The sequence below is a fragment of the Cololabis saira genome, chromosome 5 (assembly GCF_033807715.1).
Source record: "Cololabis saira isolate AMF1-May2022 chromosome 5, fColSai1.1, whole genome shotgun sequence".
NCBI classification, from domain to species: Eukaryota; Metazoa; Chordata; class Actinopteri; order Beloniformes; family Belonidae; genus Cololabis; species Cololabis saira.
The window spans coordinates 45463930-45490586 of NC_084591.1; the positions used below are offsets into that span (position 1 = coordinate 45463930).

Consider the following 26657-nt stretch of genomic DNA (forward strand, 5'->3'; position numbering starts at 1 on the left):
GGTGACAGCAAAGGGGGGGAAAAAAAGAAAAATAAGGAATAACAAGTGTGTTCCTGTATATGCTTTATGCATTACGCACAAATAAAACGATCATCATGAATATCATTTATTTGATGATTTGGCTGCTATACAGCATGTTCTCGCTGCAAATCAACCGCGTCACCGTGCGCGAAGCAGAACTGTTTTTATGAACGCATTCGTGCGTCAGCACTTCAGTCCCCTGGACGTGCTGTCGGACCGCGCTGTCCAGGCAGCCGGGACACCGATCCTCCTGCGCCGCGCCCGAGCGCATCTATGTGATGACAGGGAAGCAGCAGCTGATCAACGGGATCCTTTGATGAATCGTTCATTACAGTCTCAAATATAATCAATGGTGTCGGTTTATATTAAAGAATCTTTTTTCCCAGAAGAAAAAAGAGCGAAGACAACGACCCATAACTATTTTCTTCTCTTGAAAAAACCCACCTGCGGGATGCAGCAGCATCAGAAGAGCAGGAATACGTGCGTGGCGGGGATGATCTCTGCAATCTGAAGCCCTCTATAATTGTAAAAAGAATTTCACTTATCACGGGTTCTTTTTGGAACATAACCCCTGCGAAAAACCAGGGATTGCTGTAATTCCACGTTGTGATTTGCGAAACTCGCCTTCTCTTGGCTCATGTTTTTGAACGCACACACACGCCCACCACGTTTCCTCCCGGTTTCTGCGTGTGGGGAAAAAAAGCCTCACTGTAGCCAGAAATAACGGAGTAACGCACCGTTTGGATGAAAAAGGGTCATTGAATTATATTTATCATCTTAATTTTTCATTATAACGCACAGGCAGCAGGGAATTAGTGCGTTAGGTAGCAGTGCTGCGTGTGAAAATGCGCTGATAGTGATCGGTGATCGATTTGCCTGGCATCGATTGATTTGGTTTCAGAACCGGACAGCTGCTCCAAAGAGCTGCTGAAAGAGCGAAACTAAAGAACGGTGTTAAGAAGTCATCTGGGAAACACCCATATCTTAGGGTTCTCTCTTAGTTCAAACCTTCTTTGAACCTCTCTTAAATCCTTAAGAGAGGTTGGATCTGGGAAACCCGGCCATTTTCATTTGTTCCATAATAGTGGAATGAAGCAAATGCCTTCAAAGGTTATAAACACTGTCTATGTTCAAGCACCACATGAAAACTTGTATCTTCAGAGAAAACATATCTTCTAACACTTCTAACACCCTGACATGCCTGGTTTACACTTGTAGAACATCATAAAGGCTTGTCATTGCGCTGAATCCCGAAGCTTTGATAGAACAGTCTCTAAAAAGCTTCTCGAATGATTGCTTTTACTTTTTTTTCATCTCTGACTTAAGTGTTGATGCAATCCACAGAGCAGGATTGGGATAGTCTTTTCTTTTTGTTTGTAAGCTATTGCTGTCAGGGTTGAACACTTGGCGTTATGTCTTTATAAATGTGGGTTTCTGCACATGTTTGACCCGGTCTTTGTACGTTTTGACCCTATAGAAATGTATTTCTCGTCTGTTGTGTGAAATAAGACCTGGAAACAGGCATTGTGGCATAGAATTGTCAAATTGGCTTAATTCACTGTACGAATTGTTACAGATTACTTTTGTAATACTGTATTTGACCCGGTCTTTGTACGTTTTGACTGTATAGAAACGTAATTCTTGCCATTGTAAGAATGAGATGTGTACCTGCTGTACTCTACTGCCCTTACTTTTTAACAACTTGTGCTTTTTATTTTACCTCTTTTCTTATCATTTTATTTGTTATTTACTGTTTAATTGTGTCTTGCCGCTTTTAATGTTGATGTAAAGCACTTTCAATTACCTTGTGTTGAATTATGCTATACAAATACACTTGCCTTGCCTAAATGGACTAATGAAATAATTGGTTTTCAGTCCCCCAGCAGCAGCCCTTTGATTGCCATAGTCTCTTCATCCTATCTAATTTTAGTAAACAAACATTTACAGTCATGTATGAAAAACATATGCAAAAAAGGTGACCAACCATTTTCTTTCCATCAGTTGTGACCTCAGATCATGGCCTACACACTGGGCTCGACCCCTGACGGTCAGGCCCGCGGTGTCGGACCTCAGCACTGCATCACCCGGGTGGAGCTGTCCGTCACTGCGACCAACCTTCTGGACCGAGATGTAGCCTCCAAGTCGGACCCATTCTGCGTGCTCTTCCATGAAGTGGATGGAAACTGGGTGGAGGTATGGGAAGGGTGAGGGCTGGCCTGATGGATCATGAGACAGATGATGGGGAAAGATGTGAAAAGGAGGTATACTTTGCTTCAGTAAAACAGGAGGAAGGTGGTGCTGACTGAGCAGAGGGTTCATTAACCTCGTACACACTGAAGGCTGATGCTTCTCTATGCTTTGTTTCAGCTGCAGGAATGTGGGGAGAGAAAGATAAAAGGGATGAAAGAAATGAAATAGTTATTTAAGGAAGTATAGAACTTTAGTTTAGTTTATCGGTCCTTTCAATTTCCACAACACAAATAACCCAAAGTACAGGTGTAAATCATCAGTTTAATACAAAAAATATATATATTTTTTTGGCATATATATATGTATATATATATATATATATATATATATATATATATATATATATATATATATATATATATATATATATATATATATATACATACAATTTTAACTAAATACCAATGACCAAAAGGTGCAGACTGAAGCCTAAGCTTATGATGCCTACCCTTTTCACAAGAAAAGAAGGAAGGGGGAAAGAAAAAACCTCTCCTTGAACCCTCTTTTTAAAAAGGGGGACCGGGGAGTGTGTTCCAACTACAGGGGGATCACACTTCTCAGCCTCCCCGGGAAAGTCTACTCCAGGGTACTGGAGAGGAGAATACGGCCGATAGTCGAACCTCGGATTCAGGAGGAACAATGCGGTTTTCGTCCCGGTCGTGGAACACTGGACCAGCTCTACACCCTCCGCAGGGTGCTCAAGGGTTCATGGGAATTTGCCCAACCGGTCTACATGTGTTTTGTGGATCTGGAGAAGGCATTCGACCATGTCCCTCGTGCCATTCTGTGGGGGGTGCTCGGTGATTATGGGGTCCGGGGCCCTCTATTATGGCCCTTTCGCACTAGTCCCGCCTCAGCTCGGTTCTACCCGCCACGGCCCCGTCTTGCGCTTTTGCACTAGGGGCTGAGACGGGTAGAGCCGCTCCAAGCCGATACTTTTTCTGTAACCATTCTGGCGAGGTTCTATCCAGGCTGAGCAGGGACTATTTCTGACATCACCACCCTCCGCGCCACTGATTGGTCGGGGGGCGGGGCCGTCACCACCCTCCACGCCTCTGATTGGTCGGGGGGCCGGCAGACGTTTGAATCAGGAAGCGGGAGTCAGCACGAGGGCGACTGGCGGCTCGCGGCGATTTTATTATAAAGCGCAAACGTCTGTTTGGTGATCCAACTCTGAGGGGCAGATGTTCATAAACCTGGTGACTGAGGAGAGAATTAAAAAAGGGATGGAGGAGGGAGACCCCGGGGAAGACCCAGGACACGCTGGAGAGACTATGTCTCTCGGCTGGCCCTGGGAACGTCTCAGACTCCCCTCGGAAGAGCTGGAGGAAGAGCTGGAGAAAGTGTCTGGGGTGAAGGAAGTCTGGGCATCTCTGTCGAGACTGCTGCCCCCGCGACCTGGATCCGGATAAGCGGTGGAAAATGGATGGATGGCTTTTATAAACTAGTGCATTTAGGATTTAGTGAATTAAACAAAATACATAAATAAATCCATATGACAAGTTGCCCGAGTATAAACAAAATAACTGTACACAAACATACAACATATTCCACCTGTCATTACTAAATATCATTCCATACAGTATATATATAAGCACATGTATATACATACACATAAGTAATCGGCAGACTTGGCCTGCTCACTCAAAAAGACCAAAAGTGTGTCACCGGGTGCCAGTCCAATAAACGGACACGTCAGCTTACAGCCGTCCTCAGCGAACTGAGGATGGCTGTAAGCTGAAACGCGTCCGATTCTCTGCTGCTGTGCAGTGATTTAACTATGCATTAAAAGTTTTGTACTTACAGTGAGTGCAGTCGGATTTGGATTGTTTATACATACACATACCTACACATATACATACATACATACATACATACATACATACATACATACATACATACATACATACATACATACATACATACATACATACATACATACATACATACATACATACATACATACATACATACATACATACATACATACATACATACATACATGCCTATGTGTATTATACCTTTGTTTTATATGTATTAATCATTTTGTATTTATAGGTGCTTTTGAATTGTAATAGGGTCAATGACGTGACGCCTATATTTTCCAAAAAAGGGATTTCTTTTCAATTCAAAAAAAGGTTTAAATGGATAAAAATAGATTTCCACACAATAAGTGATGAATTAACTTAATTTAACTTAAGAGAAAGGTTTCCCGTCAGGGCTCTTACCACAAGAGAAGCAAATGGAGGATTTTGCTTGCAGTTTGTGTTAAGTGTCCTATAGGTTGTGAACCAGCTCCAAACGCACAATGTCTTGAACATCTGGCCTCTGCTGACCGAACCAGTGTTGTTATATCTGAGCTTTATTCCAATGGCAACAAGAGCTGCAGATTTGTTTACATGAAAATCAATGATTCCAGAAAAAAGATCTGATGTAGTATTTTACTGATAGTGTAAAAATATGCAATCATGTTAAACCCTTAAGTGCACAAAACCAAAAAAAAATTAAAGCTGCAAGCAGCGATGAACGGGCCCTCGCACTCACGGCCACCGCCCCCCATAAATATATCAGAAATGACACCACCCACGACTTCATATGTCAAACCATTCAAAAGTTATAGCAGAAAAAAGGGACAACCAATCAGAAGAAGGGGCGGGGCTAATTCAGGCCAATAAAGGGCAAGGACTCCATACAGAATCTGATGACACCACCCACGACTCTCTGTGTCAAACCATTCAAAAGTTATAGTAGAAAATCGGGACAACCAATCAGAAGAAGGGGCGGGGCTAATTCAGGCCAAAGAAGGTCAAGGACTCAATACAGCGTCCAATGACACCACCCACGACTCTCTGTGTCAAACCATTCAAAAGTTATAGTAGAAAATCGGGACAACCAATCAGAAGAAGAGGCGGGGCTAATTCAGGCCAATAAAGCTCAAGGACTCAATACTGATTCAGATGACATCACCCACGACTCTCTATGTCAAAACATTCAAAATTTATAGCAGGAAATATGGACAACCAATCAAAAGAAGGGGCGGAGCTAATTTTCACCAATTTTGGTCAAGGACTCAATATCGAGTCCCATGACACCACTCACAACTCTCTATGTCAAACCATTCAAAAGTTATGGCAGAGAATAGTATTCTAGGGGGCGCTGTTGAGCCGTTAGGCCACGCTCATTAATGCAAACCATGAAATATCAAATGTATCGCCAAGCCTGGCTTGCGAGCAAAATTTGGTGACTATCAAATATGGACCAATCACATGAAGGGGGGGCGGGCCTTTTGGCGTCTAGCGTCGCCACGGTAACACTTTTGAAAGAGAAAAGTAATGCGCGTAGTCGCAGGATGGAGACGCACATATTGATGTATAACACACCTGGGTGCACATTACGGTTCGGTCCGTATTAATTGCCGAAGGAATGGCATAAATTGCGCCAAAATTACACAATTAATTCAAAATGGCCGACTTCCTGTCCGGTTTCGGCCATGGCTCCAAGAGACTTTTCTTTAAGTTGTGCCATGATAGAGGTGTGTAGCGATTTTCGTGCATGTACGTCAAACCGTATTGTGGGGCTTGAGGCACAAAATTTTCCAGGGGGGCGCTGTTGAGCCATTTTGCCACGCCCATTAATGCAAACCATGAAATATCACATTTATCGCCAGGCCTGGCTTGCGTGCCAAATTTGGTGCCTTTTGGGGAACTATCAAATATGGACCAATCAGATGAAGGGGGGGCGCGCTTGTTGGCGTCTAGCGTCGCCACTGTAACACTTTTGAAAGAGAAAAGTAATGCGCGTTGTCGCAGGATGGAGACGCACATTTTGATGTATAACACATCTGGGTTCACGATACGGTTCGGGCCGTATTCATTCTCGAAGGAATGGCATATATTGCTCCAAAATTACGCGATTAATTCAGATTGTTCAAAATGGCCGACTTCCTGTTCGGATTCGGCCATGGCGCCAAGAGACTTTTCTTTAAGTTGCAACATGATACAGGTGTGTACCGATTTTCGTTCATGTACATCAAACCATATTATGGGGCTTGAGGCTCAAAGATTTTTCTGTTTGAACCAATCAGATGAAGGGTGGGCGCGCTTTTTGGCGTCTAGCGTCGCCACGGTAACGCTTTTGAAAGAGAAAAGTAATGCGTGGTGTCAGAGGATGGAGACGCACATTTTGATGTATAACACACCTGGGTGCACGTTACGGTTCGGGCCGTATTAACTGCCGAAGGAATGGCATAAATTTCGTCAAAATGACACGATTAATTCAAAATGGCCGACTTCCTGTTCGGTTTCTCGACATGACGCCCAGAGACTTTTCTTTAAGTTGCGCCATGATACAGGTGTGTACCGATTTTCGTGCATGTACGACAAATCGCATTGTGGGGCTTGAGGCACAAAGTTTTCTAGGGGGCGCTGTTGAGCTATTTTGCCACGCCCATTAATGCAAACCATTAAATATCAAATTTTTCGCCAGGCCTGACTTGCATGCAAAATTTGGTGACTTTTTGGGCACGTTTAGGGGGGCAAAAAGGCCTTCCTTTTGTCAGAAAAATAATAATAACTAGAAAATTTCTGGAAATTTTGATATGGGCATGCCCTACCGCCCATTCGTCCCCTCTCGCTGCTTTGGTTTGGGGCTGTAGTGTTTGTGTTCGGGGGGGTTCTATGTCAGTTTGAGGTGTTTTTACGCTTGTATTTCATTCATTCCTGTGCTCCCAATAGTTATTAATGGGGCGCGCTTTTTGGCATCTAGCGTTGCCACGGTAACGCTTTTGACTGAGAATAGTAATGCCCATCGAGGCAAGATGGAGACGCATCTAACGATGTACGCCATGCATGGGTGCATGTTCCGGTTCAAGCTACGTTAACGGATAGGTTTTTTTTTTCACCATGGTACAAAATCCCATCCGAATGAATGGGGCCTTTTGGCCTGGATTTTGACATAAAATTTCCTTAAATCCCAGCTTCATGAAATTTGAGTATGTTGAAGTCCACAGCGTGCCGAGTCGGGAAACATTTGTACGATGTCTCTACGATAACCTGTTACCTAGCAACAAGCGTCCAAAGTCAAACGGAAATTAAAAAAAAAAAGAAAGGTCAATATCGCAAAAACTTTAAAAATTGGCATAATGAGGTTGTAGGGTCCGTATGTGCCAATCAGGCCGAGTGTTTGAAAGTTTGAACGATGTCTCTACGATAAAGTCCGGCCGAGCAATAAGCGTGTGAATTTTCGCCTTTTTTTTTGCTTTTTGGCATCTAGCGTTGCCACGGTAACACTTTTGACTGAAAAAAGTAATGCACATTAAGGCACGATGGAGACGCATCCAACGATATATGCCATGCATGGGTGCACGTTCCGGTTCGGGCAGCATTAACAGATTGTTTATTCACATGGTCCCCCATACAAATGCATTGGTTTTTGTTGCCATGGTAACAAGCCCCATAGGATAGAATGGGAAAATTTGGCTTCAATATCTCAAAAGCTGTAAACGACAGCGTAATGAGACCTCAGTATGTTGTAGTCCACATCAAGCTGAGTCTTTTAACGTTGGAACCAAGTCTCTACGAAACCGCGTTGCCGCGCAACAAGCATCCGAAGTTCCGTTAGCATCAAAATGAACAATGTGGAATATCTCAAAAACCATAATAGCAAGCATGACGAGACTAAAATATGTTGCAGTACAAAGCGTCCCGGGTTTGTCAATGTTGTAATGATGTCTGTACGATAAACCGTTGCCTAGCAACAAGCGTCCAAAAAAAAAGTGATTTTTTTTTTAAATTGAAAGTTAAATATCGCAAAAACCGTAATAACTAGCATGATGAAGTTTTATGGTCCTTTAGTGACTATCGGGCCGAGTGTTTGAAAGTTTGAACGATGTCTCTACGATAAAGTTCGGCCGAGCAATAAGCGTGGGAATTTTCGCCTTTTTTTTTGCTTTTTGGCAACTAGCGTTGCCACGGTAACCCCTATTACGGAGAAAAGTAATGCCCATCGAGGCAAGATGGAGACGCATCCAACGATGTATGGCATGCATGGGTGCACGTTGCGGTTCGGGCCGCATTAACGGACGAAAAAAAGTGCGGAATAAGAATAATAATAATAACTAGAAAATTTCTGGAAATTTTGATATGGGCATGCCCTACCGCCCATTCGTCCCCTCTTGCTGCTTTGGTTTGGGGCTGTAGTGGTTGTGTTTAGGGTGGTTCTATGTCAGTTTGAGGTGTTTTTACGCTTGTATTTCATTCATTCCTGTGCTCCCAATAGTTATTAATGGGGCGCGCTTTTTGGCATCTAGCGTTGCCACGGTAACGCTTTTGACTGAGAATAGTAATGCCCATCGAGGCAAGATGGAGACGCATGTAACGATGTATGCCGTGCATGGGTGCACGTTCCGGTTCAGGCTACGTTAACGGATAGGTTTTTTTTTTCACCATGGTACAAAACCCCATCCGAATGAATGGGGCCATTTGGCCTGGATTTTGACATAAAATTTCCTTAAATCCCAGCTTCATGAAATTTGAGTATGTTGAAGTCCACAGCGTGCCGAGTCAGGGGACATTTGTACGATGTCTCTACAATAACCTGTTGCCTAGCAACAAGCGTCCAAATTCAAACAGAAATGAAAAAAAAAATTAAAGGCCAATATCGCAAAAACTGTAATAATTAGCATAATGAAGTTGTAGGGTCCGTTAGTGACAATCGGGCCGAGTGTTTGAAAGTTTCAACAATATCTCTACGATAAAGTTCGGCCGAGCAATAAGCGTCCCAATTTTCGCCTTTTTTCTTGCTTTTTGGCATTTAGCGTTGCCACGGTAACACTTTTTACTGAGAAAAGTAATGCCCATCGAGGAACGATGGAGACGCATCCAACGATGTATGCCATGTATGGGTGCATGTTCCGGTTCAGGCTATGTTAACGGATAGGTTTTTTTTTCACCATGGTAAAAAACTCCATCCGAATGAATGGGGCCATTTGGCCTGGATTTTGACATAAAAATTTTTTAAATCCCAGCTTCATGAAATTTGAGTATGTTAAAGTCCACAGCGTGCCGAGTCGGGAAACATTTGTACGATGTCTCTACGATAACCTTTTGCCTAGCAACAAGAGTCCAAAGTCAAATGGAAAAAAAAAAAAAAATGAAAGGTCAATATCACAAAAACTGTAATACTTGGCATAATAAGGTTGTACGGTCGGTTAGGGACAATCAGACCGAGTGTTTGAAAGTGTGAACGATGTCTCTACGATAAAGTTCGGCCGAGCAATAAGCGCGGGAATTTTCGCCTTTTTTTTTGCTTTTTGGCAACTAGCGTTGCCACGGTAACCCCTATTACGGAGAAAAGTAATGCCCATCGAGGCATGATGGAGACGCATCCAACGATGTATGCCATGCATGGGTGCACGTTCCGGTTCGGGCCGCATTAACGGACGAAAAAAAGTGCGGAATAAGAATAATAATAACTAGAAAATTTCACGAAATTTTGACATGGGCATGCCCTACGGCCCATTCGACCCCTCCAGCTGCTTTGGTTTAGGGCTGTAGTGGTTGTGTTCGGGGTGGTTCTATGTCAGTTTGAGGTGTTTACAGTTGTATTGCATTCATTCCTGTGCTCCCAATAGTTATTAAAGGTGTGCGCTTTTTGGCGTCTAGCGCCCCCCACGGTGACACTTTTGACTGAAAAAAGTAATGCCCATCGAGGCAACATGGAGACGCATCTAACGATGTATGCCATGCATGGGTGCACGTTGCGGTTCAGGCTACATTAATGGATAGGTTTTTGTTTCACCGTGGTAAAAAAATCCCATCCGAATGAATGGGGCCATTTGGCATGGATTTTGACATAAAATTTCCTTAAATCCCAGCTTCATGAAATTTGAATATGTTGACGGCCACAGCGTGCCGAGTCGGGGAACATTTGTACGATGTCTCTACGATAATCTGTCGCCTAGCAACAAGCGTCCAAAGTCAAATGGAAATTTAAAAAAAAAATGAAAGGTCAATATCGCAAAAATTTTAATAATTGGCATAATGAGCTTGTACGGCCCGTTAGTGCCAATCGGGCCGAGTGTTTGAAAGTTTGAACGATGTCTCTACGATAAAGTTCGACCGAGCAATAAGCGTCTGAATTTTTGCCTTTTTTTTTGCTTTATGGCATCTAGCGTTGCCACGGTAACACTTTTGACTGAGAAAAGTAATGCCCATCGAGGCACGATGGAGACGCATCCAACGATATATGCCATGCATGGGTGCACATTCCGGTTCGGGCAGCATTAACAGATTGTTTATTCACATGGTCCCCCATACAAATGCATTGGTTTTTGTTGCCATGGTAACAAGCCCCATAGGATAGAATGGGACAATTTGGCTTTAATATCTCAAAAGCTGTAAACGACAGCGTAATGAGACCTCAGTATGTTGTAGTCCACATCAACCTGAGTCTTTTAACGTTGGAACCAAGTCTCTGCGATACCGCGTTGCCGCGCAACAAGCATCCGAAGTTCCGTTAGCATCAAAATGAACAATGTGGAATATCTCAAAAACCGTAATAGCAAGCATGACGAGACTAAAATATGTTGCAGTACAAAGCGTCCCGGGTTGGTCAATGTTGTAATGATGTCTGTACGATAAACCGTTGCCTAGCAACAAGCGTCCAAAATAAAAGTGATTTTTTTTTTAAATTGAAGGTTAAATATCGCAAAAACCGTAATAACTAGAATGATGAAGTTGTATGGTCCTTTAAAGACTATCGGGCCGAGTGTTTCAAAGTTTGAACGATGTCTCTACGATAAAGTTCGGCCGAGCAATAAGCGCGGGAATTTTCGCCTTTTTTTTTGCTTTTTAGCAACTAGCGTTGCCATGGTAACCCCTATTACTGAGAAAAGTAATGCCCATCGAATCACGATGGAGACGCATCCAACGATGTATGCCATGCATGGGTGCACGTTGCGGTTCGGGCCGTATTAATGGACGAAAAAAAGTGCGGAATAATAAGAATAATAATAACTAGACAAAATTCCCGGGAAATTTTGAAGTGCCACGGACTACTGCCGGATGATCGCGGGGCTTATTTGCACCCATGAAGGTCAAGGACTCGATACAGATTCCAATGACACCACCCATGACTCTCTATGTCAAACCATTCAAAAGTTATTACAGAAAATATAGAACCGCTAACTGAACCGCTAACGGGATCGCTAACGGGATCGCTAACGGGACCGCTAACGGGACCGCTAACCGAGCCGCTAACGGGATCGCTAACCGAGCCGCTAACAACCGCTAACGGAACCGCTAACGGGACCGCTAACGGAACCGCTAACGGGACCGCTAACGGGACCGCTAACGGGACCGCTAACGGGATCGCTAACGGGATCGCTAACGGGACCGCTAACCGAGCCGCTAATGGGATCGCTAACGGGACCGCTAACAACCGCTAACAGAACCGCTAACGGGACCGCTAACAGAACCGCTAACAGAACCGCTAACGGGATCGCTAACAACCGCTAGCGGAACCGCTAACGGGACCGCTAATGGGATTGCTAACGGGACCGCTAACGGGGTCGCTAACTGGACCGCTAACGGGATCGCTAACTGGACTGCTAACGGTACCGCTAACGGGATCGCTAACGGAATCGCTAACTGAACCGCTAACGGGACCGCTAACCGAGCCGCTAACGGGATTGCTAACCGAGCCGCTAATGGGATCGCTAACGGGACTGCTAACAACCGCTAACGGAACCGCTAACAGGACCGCTAACAGAACCGCTAACAGAACCGCTAACGGGACCGCTAACGGGATCGCTAACAACCGCTAGCGGAACCGCTAACGGGACCGCTAACGGGGTCGCTAACTGGACCGCTAACGGAATCGCTAACTGAACCGCTAACAGGACCGCTAACGGGATCGCTAACAACCGCTAGCGGAACCGCTAACGGGACCGCTAACGGGGTCGCTAACTGGACCGCTAACGGGATCGCTAACTGGACCGCTAACGGGACCGCTAACGGGACCGCTAACGGGATCGCTAACGGAATCGCTAACTGAACCGCTAACGGGACCGCTAACCGAGCCGCTAACGGGATCGCTAACCAAGCCGCTAACGGGATCGCTAACGGGATCGCTAACAACCGCTAACGGGACCGCTAACGGGATTGCTAACGGGACCGCTAACGGGGTCGCTAACTGGACCGCTAACGGGATCGCTAACTGGACCGCTAACGGGACCGCTAACGGGATTGCTAACAGGACCGCTAACAGAACCGCTAACGGGACCGCTAACACCAATAACACTACCATCCCATAATAAACACCTACCATCCCATAATAACACTAACATCCCATAATAACACTAACATCCTATAAAAACACCTGCCATCCCATAATAACACTAACATCCTATAAAAACACCTGCCATCCCATAATAACACTAACATCCTATAAAAACACCTGACATCCCATAATAACACTAACATCCTATAAAAACACCTGTCATCCCATAATAACACTAACATCCTATAAAAACACCTGACATCCCATAATAACACTAACATCCTCCAAAAACACCTGACATCCCATAATAACACCTATCGTGTGTGTGTGTGTGTGTGTGTGTTCATCTAAGGTTAAAAGGTCAGGGTTCAGATTTCTCCATTTTCCAGGTTATACTATGAATTCTGTACTGAGTGAGTCATGTGACCAGTTCTGGGTCAGTCTAATCAGTCAACAGCTGAGCTCTGGTTGCTAGGGGCAACAAGAACCTGATACAGAGGGAGCGGGAATGACTCAGCTGGATTTTTGGTTGTGACAAACCTGAAATCACTCCACTTTGCGCTCAAACCGTAGCTCTTAGCAGAAAAACGAAAACATTTTGAGAAACAGAGAACCTACCAGATTATCTAAATGTTATTTTCATACAGATATTCCTTAAAATGTGTTAGTAACGGCAATTCGAAAACAAAAATGAGATTTTTTTTAAGAAAACTTCATTTAACATGGGAGTCAATGAAGAGAGAGACAGGAACTGGCGTGTCTGTTGGCTCCCCCGTTAAAATTTTGTGCACACCACGCCTGTCAAAGTCACATTTTATAAATCACAACACCTATGTCTATATTCTGACCAAAAATTATCTGTCTACCTTTTACGGTTTGGCCGTGACCTCGAGTTACAAATAAGAAATCATGTTTTTTTTTCAGTGTAACTACACTCTAGCAAACTGACTCCCGTGCTCTAGATTTGAAAAAAAGTGATTTCCAGTCCTCGCTTGAGGGCTCATATCTTGAAAAGTGTACATTTTAGGAAAAAACTGTTTCGGGTTTGGAGAGAGAAGAGAAGTTTTCCTCCGTTTTGAAGTTTGAATGACGTTTCTACGTGCAAGTATGAGAAAGATACGTGACTCAGAAAAAAGGTGAATTTTGTCTTTTTTCTCGACATTTTCCCATCCGCTTTGAATGGCGCCATAGGAATACATAGGGAAAATGAGCTCCCCATTAGTTTGGAAATTTGGAAATGTTTTTGCACTTCGTGCAAAAACTATTCGTGCCATCGTTCTGAAAATCCACAGGACTGTAGTTAAATTCAGGGCCTACAACTTTCTAAATCGGTTCAGAATTTTTCGAGTAACGGTGTGCGAGTGGTGAGGCCCCAAAGTTCACGCAATGCGTTCCGGATGGGGCAAAAAGCGCACGTTTGTGCACGTTGCGCAAAAACGTGCACGCCAATCGCTAATAAAAGTCATACCCATCGACTCCCGATTAAGGCGCACGTTTCTACGTTTTTACTTTTCGCGTTTTCTCAAAGCTGTAGGAGGAGTAGCCGGACAAAGTTTTTACGGAAGAATATATAATAACTAGACAAAATTCCCGGGAAATTTTGAAGTGCCACGGACTACTGCCGGATGATCGCGGGGCTTATTTGCACCCATGAAGGTCAAGGACTCGATACTTAGTCATTTGACACCACCCATGACTCTCTATGTCAAACCATACTAACTGAACCGCTAACGGGATCGCTAACGGGATCGCTAACGGGACCGCTAACGGGACCGCTAAACGAGCCGCTAACGGGATCGCTAACCGAGCCGCTAACAACCGCTAACGGAACCGCTAACGGGACCGCTAACGGGACCGCTAACGGAACCACTAACGGGACCGCTAACGGGACTGCTAACGGGATCGCTAACGGGATCGCTAACGGGATCGCTAACGGGATCGCTAACGGGACCGCTAACCGAGCCGCTAATGGGATCGCTAACGGGACCGCTAACAACCGCTAACAGAACCGCTAACGGGACCGCTAACAGAACCGCTAACAGAACCGCTAACGGGATCGCTAACAACCGCTAGCGGAACCGCTAACGGGACCGCTAATGGGATTGCTAACGGGACCGCTAACGGGGTCGCTAACTGGACCGCTAACGGGATCGCTAACTGGACTGCTAACGGTACCGCTAACGGGATCGCTAACGGAATCGCTAACTGAACCGCTAACGGGACCGCTAACCGAGCCGCTAACGGGATTGCTAACCGAGCCGCTAATGGGATCGCTAACGGGACCGCTAACAACCGCTAACGGAACCGCTAACAGGACCGCTAACAGAACCGCTAACAGAACCGCTAACGGGACCGCTAACGGGATCGCTAACAACCGCTAGCGGAACCGCTAACGGGACCGCTAACGGGGTCGCTAACTGGACCGCTAACGGGATCGCTAACTGGACCGCTAACGGGACCGCTAACGGGATCGCTAACGGAATCGCTAACTGAACCGCTAACGGGACCGCTAACGGGATCGCTAACAACCGCTAGCGGAACCGCTAACGGGACCGCTAACGGGGTCGCTAACTGGACCGCTAACGGGACCGCTAACTGGACCGCTAACGGGACCGCTAACGGGACCGCTAACGGGATCGCTAACGGAATCGCTAACTGAACCGCTAACGGGACCGCTAACCGAGCCGCTAACGGGATCGCTAACCAAGCCGCTAACGGGATCGCTAACGGGATCGCTAACAACCGCTAACGGGACCGCTAACGGGATTGCTAACGGGACCGCTAACGGGGTCGCTAACTGGACCGCTAACGGGATCGCTAACTGGACCGCTAACGGGACCGCTAACGGGATCGCTAACAGGACCGCTAACAGAACCGCTAACGGGACCGCTAACACCAATAACACTACCATCCCATAATAAACACCTACCATCCCATAATAACACTAACATCCCATAATAACACTAACATCCTATAAAAACACCTGCCATCCCATAATAACACTAACATCCTATAAAAACACCTGCCATCCCATAATAACACTAACATCCTATAAAAACACCTGTCATCCCATAATAACACTAACATCCTATAAAAACACCTGACATCCCATAATAACACTAACATCCTATAAAAACACCTGACATCCCATAATAACACCTATCGTGTGTGTGTGTGTGTGTGTGTGTGTGTGTGTGTGTGTGTGTGTGTGTGTGTGTGTGTGTGTGTGTGTGTGTGTGTGTGTGTGTGTGTTCATCTAAGGTTAAAAGGTCAGGGTTCAGATTTCTCCATTTTCCAGGTTATACTATGAAGTCTGTACTGAGTGAGTCATGTGACCAGTTCTGGGTCAGTCTAATCAGTCAACAGCTGAGCTCTGGTTGCTAGGGGCAACAAGAACCTGATACAGAGGGAGCGGGAATGACTCAGCTGGATTTTTGGTTGTGACAAACCTGAAATCACTCCACTTTGCGCTCAAACCGTAGCTCTTAGCAGAAAAACGAAAACATTTTGAGAAACAGAGAACCTACCAGATTATCTAAATGTTATTTTCATACAGATATTCCTTAAAATGTGTTAGTAACGGCAATTCGAAAACAAAAATGAGATTTTTTTTAAGAAAACTTCATTTAACATGGGAGTCAATGAAGAGAGAGACAGGAACTGGCGTGTCTGTTGGCTCCCCCGTTAAAATTTTGTGCACACCACGCCTGTCAAAGTCACATTTTATAAATCACAACACCTATGTCTATATTCTGACCAAAAATTATCTGTCTACCTTTTACGGTTTGGCCGTGACCTCGAGTTACAAATAAGAAATCATGTTTTTTTTTCAGTGTAACTACACTCTAGCAAACTGACTCCCGTGCTCTAGATTTGAAAAAAAGTGATTTCCAGTCCTCGCTTGAGGGCTCATATCTTGAAAAGTGTACATTTTAGGACAAAACTGTTTCGGGTTTGGAGAGAGAAGAGAAGTTTTCCTCCGTTTTGAAGTTTGAATGACGTTTCTACGTGCAAGTATGAGAAAGATACGTGACTCAGAAAAAAGGTGAATTTTGTCTTTTTTCTCGACATTTTCCCATCCGCTTTGAATGGCGCCATAGGAATACATAGGGAAAATGAGCTCCCCATTAGTTTGGAAATTTGGAAATGTTTTTGCACTTCGTGCAAAAACTATTCGTGCCATCGTTCTGAAAATCCACAGGACTGTAGTTAAATTCAGGGCCTACAACTTTCTAAATCGGTTCATAATTTTTCGAGTAACGGTGTGCGAGTGGTGAGGCCCCAAAGTTCACGCAATGCGTTCCGGATGGGGCAAAAAGCGCACGTTTGTGCACGTTGCGCAAAAACGTGCACGCCAATCGCTAATAAAAGTCATACCCATCGATTCCCGATTAAGGCGCACGTTTCTACGTTTTTACTTTTCGCGTTTTCTCAAAGCTGTAGGAGGAGTAGCCGGACAAAGTTTTTACGGAAGAATATATAATAAATAATAAATAAGCCTGAGCAATAGTATGAGTGCCTCGTGCTGCGCACGAGGCACTCCTCCTCCATTGAGCTTGCGCAGCTCAATGGAGGAGGCGTGCCACGTGGCGCAGCCGTGGCACTAACTAGACAAAATTCCCGGGAAATTTTGAAGTGCCACGGACTACTGCCGGATGATCGCGGGGCTCGATACTGATTAATATACTGATTAATATGACATCATCCATGACTCTGTATGTCATACCATTCAAAAGATATTTGACTATAACGTATCAGCCAATCAGAAGAAGGGGCGGGGCTAATTTGCACCAATGAGGGTCAAGGACTCGATACAGATTCCAATGACACCACCCATGACTCTCTATGTCAAACCATTCAAAAGTTATTACAGAAAATATGTAATAGGCTAATAGAACCGCTAACAAGACCGCTAACGGGACCGCTAACGGGATAGCTAACAGAACCGCTAACGGAACCTCTAACAGGATTGCTAACTGAACCGCTAACGGGATCGCTAAAGGGATCGCTAACGGGACCGCTAACCGAGCCGCTAACGGAATCGCTAACCGAGCCGCTAACAACCGCTAACGGAACCGCTAACGGGACCGCTAATGGGACCGCTAATGGGATCGCTAACGGAACCGCTAACGGGACCGCTAACGGGACCGCTAACGGGATCGCTAACGGGATCGCTAACCGAGCCGCTAACGGAATCGCTAACCGAGCCGCTAACCGAGCCGCTAACAACCGCTAACGGAACAGCTAATGGGACCGCTAATGGGATAGCTAACGGAACCGCTAACGGGACCGCTAACGGGATCGCTAACGGGATCGCTAACGGGACCGCTAACGGGATCGCTAATGGGACCGCTAACCGAGCCGCTAATGGGGTCGCTAACGGGACCGCTAACAACCGCTAACGGAACTGCTAACGGGACCGCTAACAGAACGGCTAACAGAACCGCTAACAGGACCGCTAACGGGATCGCTAACAACCACTAGCGGAACCGCTAACGGGACCGCTAATGGGATTGCTAACGGGACCGCTAACGGGACCGCTAACGGGGTCGCTAAATGGATCGCTAACGGGACCGCTAACGGGACCGCTAACGGGATCGCTAACAGAATCGCTAACGGGACCGCTAACCGAACCGCTAACGGGATCGCTAACCGAGCCGCTAACGGGGTCGCTAACGGGATCGCTAACAACCGCTAACGGGATTGCTAACGGGACCGCTAACGGGGTCGCTAACTGGACCGCTAACGGGACCGCTAACGGGATCGCTAACAGGACCGCTAACAGAACCGCTAACGGGACCGCTAACACCAATAACACTACCATCCCATAATAAACACCTACCATCCCATAATAACACTAACATCCCATAATAACACTAACATCCTATAAAAACACCTGCCATCCCATAATAACACTAACATCCTATAAAAACACCTGCCATCCCATAATAACACTAACATCCTATAAAAACACCTGCCATCCCATAATAACACTAACATCCTATAAAAACACCTGCCATCCCATAATAACACTAACATCCTATAAAAACACCTGACATCCCATAATAACACTAACATCCTATAAAAACACCTGACATCCCATAATAGCACTAATATCCTATAAAAACACCTGCCATCCCATAATAACACTAACATCCTATAAAAACACCTGCCATCCCATAATAACACCTATCGTGTGTGTGTGTGTGTGTGTGTGTGTGTGTGTGTGTGTGTGTGTGTGTGTGTGTGTGTGTGTGTGTGTGTGTGTGTGTGTGTGTTCATCTAAGGTTAAAAGGTCAGGGTTCAGATTCCTCCATTTTCCAGGTTATATTACATGAAGTCTGTAATGACTGTGTCATGTGACCAGGTCTGGGTCAGTCTAATCAGCACAGCTGTGCTCTGGTTGTTAGGGGCAACAAGAACCTGATACAGAGGGAGCGGGAATGACAGCTAGATTTTCGGTTGTGACAAACCTCAAATCACTCCACTTTGCGGTCAAACCGTAGCTCTTAGCAGAAATATGAAAACATCGTGAGAGACGGAGAACCCAGAACATTCTGTCAATCTTATTTTCATTCAGATATTCCTTAAAATGTGTTAGTAACGGCAATTCGAAAACAAAAATGAGATTTTTTTTAAGAAAATGTGTTTTAACATGGGAGTCAATGAACAGCGAGACAGGAATTGGCGCGTCTGTTGGGCCCCCCGTTAAAATTTTGTGCACACCACGCCTGTCAAAGTCACATTTTATAAATCACAACACCTATGTCTATATTCTGACCAAAAATGATCTGTCTACCTTTTACGGTTTGGCCGTGACCTCGAGTTACAAATAAGAAATCATGTTTTTTTTTCAGTGTAACTACACTCTAGCAAACTGACTCCCGTGCTCTAGATTTGAAAAAAAGTGATTTCCAGACCTCGCTTGAGGGCTCATATCTTGAAAAGTGTACATTTTAGGAAAAAACAGTCCGGGGTTTAGAGAGAGAAGAGAAGTTTTCCTCCGTTTTGAAGTTTGAATGACGTTTCTACGTGCAAGTATGAGAAAGATACGTGACTCAGAAAAAAGGTGATTTTTTTTTTTTTTAACCTCCTCCCACCCACAGTCTGAAATGCTGCCCCATACAAATACATGGGAAAATCTCCCCATTAGTTTGGAAATTTGGAAATGTTTTTGCACTTCGTGCAAAAACTATTCGTGCCATCGTTCTGAAAATCCACAGGACTGTAGTTAAATTCAGGGCCTACAACTTTCTAAATCGGTTCATAATTTTTCGAGTAACGGTGTGCGAGTGGTGAGGCCCCAAAGTTCACGCAATGCGTTCCGGATGGGGCAAAAAGCGCACGTTTGTGCACGTTGCGCAAAAACGTGCACGCCAATCGCTTATAAAAGTCATACCCATTGATTCCCGATTAAGGCGCACGTTTCTACGTTTTTACTTTTCGCGTTTTCTCAAAGCTGCGGGACTAGTTACGCGCCGAAGTTTTTACGGAAGAATAAAGAATAAACTAGACAAAATTCCCGGGAAATTTTGAAGTGCCACGGACTACTGCCGGATGATCGCGGGATGCACCCATGAAGGTCAAGGACTCGATACTTTGTCATTTGATACCACCCATGACTCTCTATGTCAAACCATTCAAAAGATATTGGACTATAACATATCGGCCAATCAGAAGAAGGGGCGTGGGTAATTTGCACCAATGAGGGTCAGGGACTCGATACTTAGTCATTTGACACCACCCATGTCTCTGTATGTCAAACCATTCAAAAGATATTGGACTTTAACGTATCAGCCAATCAGAAGAAGGGGCGTGGCTAATTTGCACCAATGAGGGTCAGGGACTCGATACTTAGTCATTTGACACCACCCATGTCTCTGTATGTCAAACCATTCAAAAGATATTGGACTATAACGTATCGGCCAATCAGAAGAAGGGGCGGGGCTAATTTGCACCAATGAGGGTCAGGGACTCGATACTTAGTCATTTGACACCACCCATGTCTCTGTATGTCAAACCATTCAAAAGATATTGGACTATAACGTATCGGCCAATCAGAAGAAGGGGCGGGGCTAATTTGCACCAATGAGGGTCAGGGACTCGATACTTAGTCATTTGACACCACCCATGTCTCTGTATGTCAAACCATTCAAAAGATATTGGACTTTAACGTATCGGCCAATCAGAAGAAGGGGCGGGGCTAATTTGCACCAATGAGGGTCAGGGACTCGATACTTAGTCATTTGACACCACCCATGACTCTCTATGTCAAACCATTCAAAAGATATTGGACTATAACGTATCGGCCAATCACAAGAAGGGGCGGGGCTAATTTGCACCAATGAGGGTCAGGGACTCGATACTTAGTCATTTGACACCACCCATTACTCTGTATGTCAAACCATTCAAAAGATATTGGACTATAACGTATCGGCCAATCAGAATAAGGGGCGGGGCTAATTTGTATATATAATATACAAATGTAAATATTTATATGTATAATAATAATAATATACATATATATCCAATGAACCTGTTCCCAGCAGGACTGGGGATCATGTAAGGTCAAAAGGTCAGGGTTCAGATTCCTCCATTTTCCAGGTTATATTACATGAAGTCTGTAATGACTGTGTCATGTGACCAGGTCTGGGTCAGTCTAATCAGCACAGCTGTGCTCTGGTTGTTAGGGGCAACAAGAACCTGATACAGAGGGAGCGGGAATGACAGCAAGATTTTCGGTTGTGACAAACCTCAAATCACTCCACTTTGCGGTCAAACCGTAGCTCTTAGCAGAAAAATGAAAACATTGTGAGAGACGGAGAACCCAGAACATTCTGTCAATCTTATTTTCATTCAGATATTCCTTAAAATGTGTTAGTAACGGCAATTCGAAAACAAAAATGAGATTTTTTTTGAAGAAAACGTTATTTAACATGGGAGTCAATGGAGAGAAAGACAGGATTTGGCATGGCTGTTAGTCTCCCCATTCAAATTTTGTGCACACCACGCCTGTCAAAGTCACATTTTATGAATCACAAAACCTATGTCTATATTCTGACCAAAAATGATCTGTCTACCTTTTACGGTTTGGCCGTGAGGTCGAGTTACAAATAAAAATTATGATCATTTTTTTAAAGTCTCTCGCACTCTGATCAATTAGAACCGCACTGAAGATTTGACAAAAAAGTGATTTCCAGTCCTCGCTTGAGCGCTCATATCTTGAAAAGTGTACATCTTAGGAAAAAACAGTCCGGGGTTTAGAGAGAGAAGAGAAGTTTTCCTCCGTTTTGAAGTTTGAATGACGTTTCTACGTGCAAGTATGAGAAAGATACGTGACTTGGAAAAAAGGTGAATTTTGTCTTTTTTTTCTCAACATTTTCCCATCCGCTTTGAATGGCGCCATTGAAATGCATGGGAAAACAGTTCCCCATTAGTTTGGAAATTTGGAAATGTTTTTGCACTTCGTGCAAAAACTATTTGTGCCATCGTTCTGAAAATCCACAGGACTGTAGTTAAATTCAGGGCCTACAACTTTCTAAATCGGTTCAAAATTTTTCGAGTAACGGTGTGCGAGTGGTGAGGCCCCAAAGTTCACGCAATGCGTTCCGGATGGGGCAAAAAGCGCACGTTTGTGCACGTTGCGCAAAAACGTGCACGCCAATCGCTTATAAAAGTCATACCAATCGATTCCCGATTAAGTCGCACGTTTCTACGTTTTTACTTTTCGCGTTTTCTCAAAGCTGTGGGACTAGTTACGCGCCGAAGTTTATACGGAAGAATATGGAATAAATAAATAAACTAGACCAAAATTCCCGGGAAATTTTGAAGTGCCACGGACTACTGCCGGATGATCGCGGGATGCACCCATGAAGGTCAAGGACTCGATACTTAGTCATTTGACACCACCCATGACTCTCTATGTCAAACCATTCAAAAGATATTGGACTATAACGTATCGGCCAATCAGAAGAAGGGGCGTGGCTAATTTGCACCAATGAGGGTCAGGGACTCGATACTTAGTCATTTGACACCACCCATGTCTCTGTATGTCAAACCATTCAAAAGATATTGGACTTTAACGTATCAGCCAATCAGAAGAAGGGGCGTGGCTAATTTGCACCAATGAGGGTCAGGGACTCGATACTTGGTCATTTGACACCATCCATGTCTCTGTATGTCAAACCATTCAAAAGATATTGGACTATAACGTATCGGCCAATCAGAAGAAGGGGCGTGGCTAATTTGCACCAATGAGGGTCAGGGACTCCATACTTAGTCATTTGACACCACCCATGTCTCTGTATGTCAAACCATTCAAAAGATATTGGACTTTAACGTATCAGCCAATCAGAAGAAGGGGCGGGGCTAATTTGCACCAATGAGGGTCAGGGACTCGATACTTAGTCATTTGACACCACCCATGTCTCTGTATGTCAAACCATTCAAAAGATATTGGACTTTAACGTATCAGCCAATCAGAAGAAGGGGCGTGGCTAATTTGCACCAATGAGGGTCAGGGACTCGATACTTAGTCATTTGACACCACCCATGTCTCTGTATGTCAAACCATTCAAAAGATATTGGACTATAACGTATCGGCCAATCAGAAGAAGGGGCGTGGCTAATTTGCACCAATGAGGGTCAGGGACTCGATACTTAGTCATTTGACACCACCCATGTCTCTGTATGTCAAACCATTCAAAAGATATTGGACTTTAACGTATCAGCCAATCAGAAGAAGGGGCGGGGCTAATTTGCACCAATGAGGGTCAGGGGCTCGATACTTAGTCATTTGATACCACCCGTGAGTCTCTATGTCAAACCATTCAAAAGATATTGGACTATAACGTATCGGCCAATCAGAAGAAGGGGCGGGGCTAATATGTATATATAATATACAAATGTAAATATTTATATGTATAATAATAATAATATACATATATATCCCATGAACCTGTCCCCAGCAGGACTGGGGATCATGTAAGGTCAAAAGGTCAGGGTTCAGATTCCTCCATTATCCAAGGTAAAGTATTATGAAGTCTGCATTGAGTGGGTCATGTGACTAGTTCTGGGTCACATGACCCGGAAGTATGGTAGTGTATATTGTATTGGAATGACTCAGCTAGTTCTTCGGATTTGACAAGCCTCAAATAACTTCACCTTGTAATCAAACTGTAGCTCCTAGCAGAAAAACAAAGACATCGTGAGAGAGACAGAACCCGGAAGATTCTGGCAATCTTAATTTTATTCAGATATTCCTTAAAATGTGTTAGTAACGGCAATTCGAAAACAAAAATGAGATTTTTTTGAAGAAAACGTTATTTAACATGGGACTCAATGGAGAGAGAGACATGATTTGGCGTGTCTGTTGGGCCCCCTGTTAAAATTTTGTGCACACCACGTCTGTCAAAGTCACATTATTTGAATCTCAACATCTATGTCTATATTCTGACCAAAAATTATCTGTCTACCTTTTACGGTTTGGCCGTGACCTCGAGTTACAAATAAGAAATCATGTTTTTTTTTTCAGTCTAACTACACTCTAGCGAACTGACTCCCGTGCTCTAGATTTGAAAAAGAGTGATTTCCAGTCCTCGCTTGAGCGCTCATATCTTGAAAAGTGTACATTTTAGGAAAAAACAGTCCGGGGTTTAGAGAGAGATGAGAAGTTTTCCTCCGTTTTGAAGTTTGAATGACGTTTCTACGTGCAAGTATGAGAAAGATAGGTGACTCAGAAAAAAGGTGATTTTTTTTTTTTTTTAACCTGCACCGGACATTTCACACCCACAGTGTGAAATGCTGCCCCATACAAATACATGGGAAAATCTTCCCCATTAGTTTGGAAATTTGGAAATGTTTTTGCACTTCGTGCAAAAACTATTCGTGCCATCGTTCTGAAAATCCACAGGACTGTAGTTAAATTCAGGGCCTACAACTTTCTAAATCGGTTCAGAATTTTTCGAGTAACGGTGTGCGAGTGGTGAGGCCCCAAAGTTCACGCAATGCGTTCCGGATGGGGCAAAAAGTGCACGTTTGTGCACGTTGCGCAAAAACGTGCACGCCAATCGCTAATAAAAGTCATACCAATTGATTCCCGATTAAGTCGCACGTTTCTACGTTTTTACTTTTCGCGTTTTCTCAAAGCTGTGGGACTAGTTACGCGCCGAAGTTTATACGGAAGAATATGGAATAATAAATAAATAAACTAGACAAAATTCCCGGGAAATTTTGAAGTGCCACGGACTACTGCCGGATGATCGCGGGGCTTATTTGCACCCATGAAGGTCAAGGACTCGATACTTAGTCATTTGACACCACCCATGTCTCTGTATGTCAAACCATTCAAAAGATATTGGACTTTAACGTATCGGCCAATCAGAAGAAGGGACGTGGCTAATTTGCACCAATGAGGGTCGGGGACTCGATACTTAGTCATTTGACACCACCCATGTCTCTGTATGTCAAACCATTCAAAAGATATTGGACTATAACGTATCGGCCAATCAGAAGAAGGGGCGTGGCTAATTTGCACCAATGAGGGTCAGGGACTCGATACTTAGTCATTTGACACCACCCATGTCTCTGTATGTCAAACCATTCAAAAGATATTGGATTATAACGTATCGGCCAATCAGAAGAAGGGGCGTGGCTAATTTGCACCAATGAGGGTCAGGGGCTCGATACTTAGTCATTTGATACCACCCGTGAGTCTCTATGTCAAACCATTCAAAAGATATTGGACTATAACGTATCGGCCAATCAGAAGAAGGGGCGTGGCTAATTTGCACCAATGAGGGTCAGGGACTCGATACTTAGTCATTTGACACCACCCATGTCTCTGTATGTCAAACCATTCAAAAGATATTGGACTTTAACGTATCAGCCAATCAGAAGAAGGGGCGGGGCTAATTTGCACCAATGAGGGTCAGGGGCTCGATACTTAGTCATTTGATACCACCCGTGAGTCTCTATGTCAAACCATTCAAAAGATATTGGACTATAACGTATCGGCCAATCAGAAGAAGGGGCGGGGCTAATATGTATATATAATATACAAATGTAAATATTTATATGTATAATAATAATAATATACATATATATCCCATGAACCTGTCCCCAGCAGGACTGGGGATCATGTAAGGTCAAAAGGTCAGGGTTCAGATTCCTCCATTATCCAAGGTAAAGTATTATGAAGTCTGCATTGAGTGGGTCATGTGACTAGTTCTGGGTCACATGACCCGGAAGTATGGTAGTGTATATTGTATTGGAATGACTCAGCTAGTTCTTCGGATTTGACAAGCCTCAAATAACTTCACCTTGTAATCAAACTGTAGCTCCTAGCAGAAAAACAAAGACATCGTGAGAGAGACAGAACCCGGAAGATTCTGGCAATCTTAATTTTATTCAGATATTCCTTAAAATGTGTTAGTAACGGCAATTCGAAAACAAAAATGAGATTTTTTTGAAGAAAACGTTATTTAACATGGGACTCAATGGAGAGAGAGACATGATTTGGCGTGTCTGTTGGGCCCCCTGTTAAAATTTTGTGCACACCACGCCTGTCAAAGTCACATTATTTGAATCTCAACATCTATGTCTATATTCTGACCAAAAATTATCTGTCTACCTTTTACGGTTTGGCCGTGACCTCGAGTTACAAATAAGAAATCATGTTTTTTTTTTCAGTCTAACTACACTCTAGCGAACTGACTCCCGTGCTCTAGATTTGAAAAAGAGTGATTTCCAGTCCTCGCTTGAGCGCTCATATCTTGAAAAGTGTACATTTTAGGAAAAAACAGTCCGGGGTTTAGAGAGAGATGAGAAGTTTTCCTCCGTTTTGAAGTTTGAATGACGTTTCTACGTGCAAGTATGAGAAAGATAGGTGACTCAGAAAAAAGGTGATTTTTTTTTTTTTTTAACCTGCACCGGACATTTCACACCCACAGTGTGAAATGCTGCCCCATACAAATACATGGGAAAATCTTCCCCATTAGTTTGGAAATTTGGAAATGTTTTTGCACTTCGTGCAAAAACTATTCGTGCCATCGTTCTGAAAATCCACAGGACTGTAGTTAAATTCAGGGCCTACAACTTTCTAAATCGGT

The 26657-nt window shown here is 44.1% G+C and overlaps 1 protein-coding gene across 1 annotated transcript in view; it reads left to right on the forward strand.

The window, feature by feature from the left end:
• The window catches only part of cpne2 (copine II), a 313754-nt gene that overhangs the window by 18671 nt on the left and 268426 nt on the right, over positions 1–26657 (forward strand). The window contains exon 2 of the mRNA XM_061722711.1: positions 2023–2214. Coding sequence (XP_061578695.1) covers positions 2038–2214 — 177 coding nt within the window. The 5' untranslated portion in view covers positions 2023–2037. The remainder of the gene's footprint in view (positions 1–2022; positions 2215–26657) is intronic.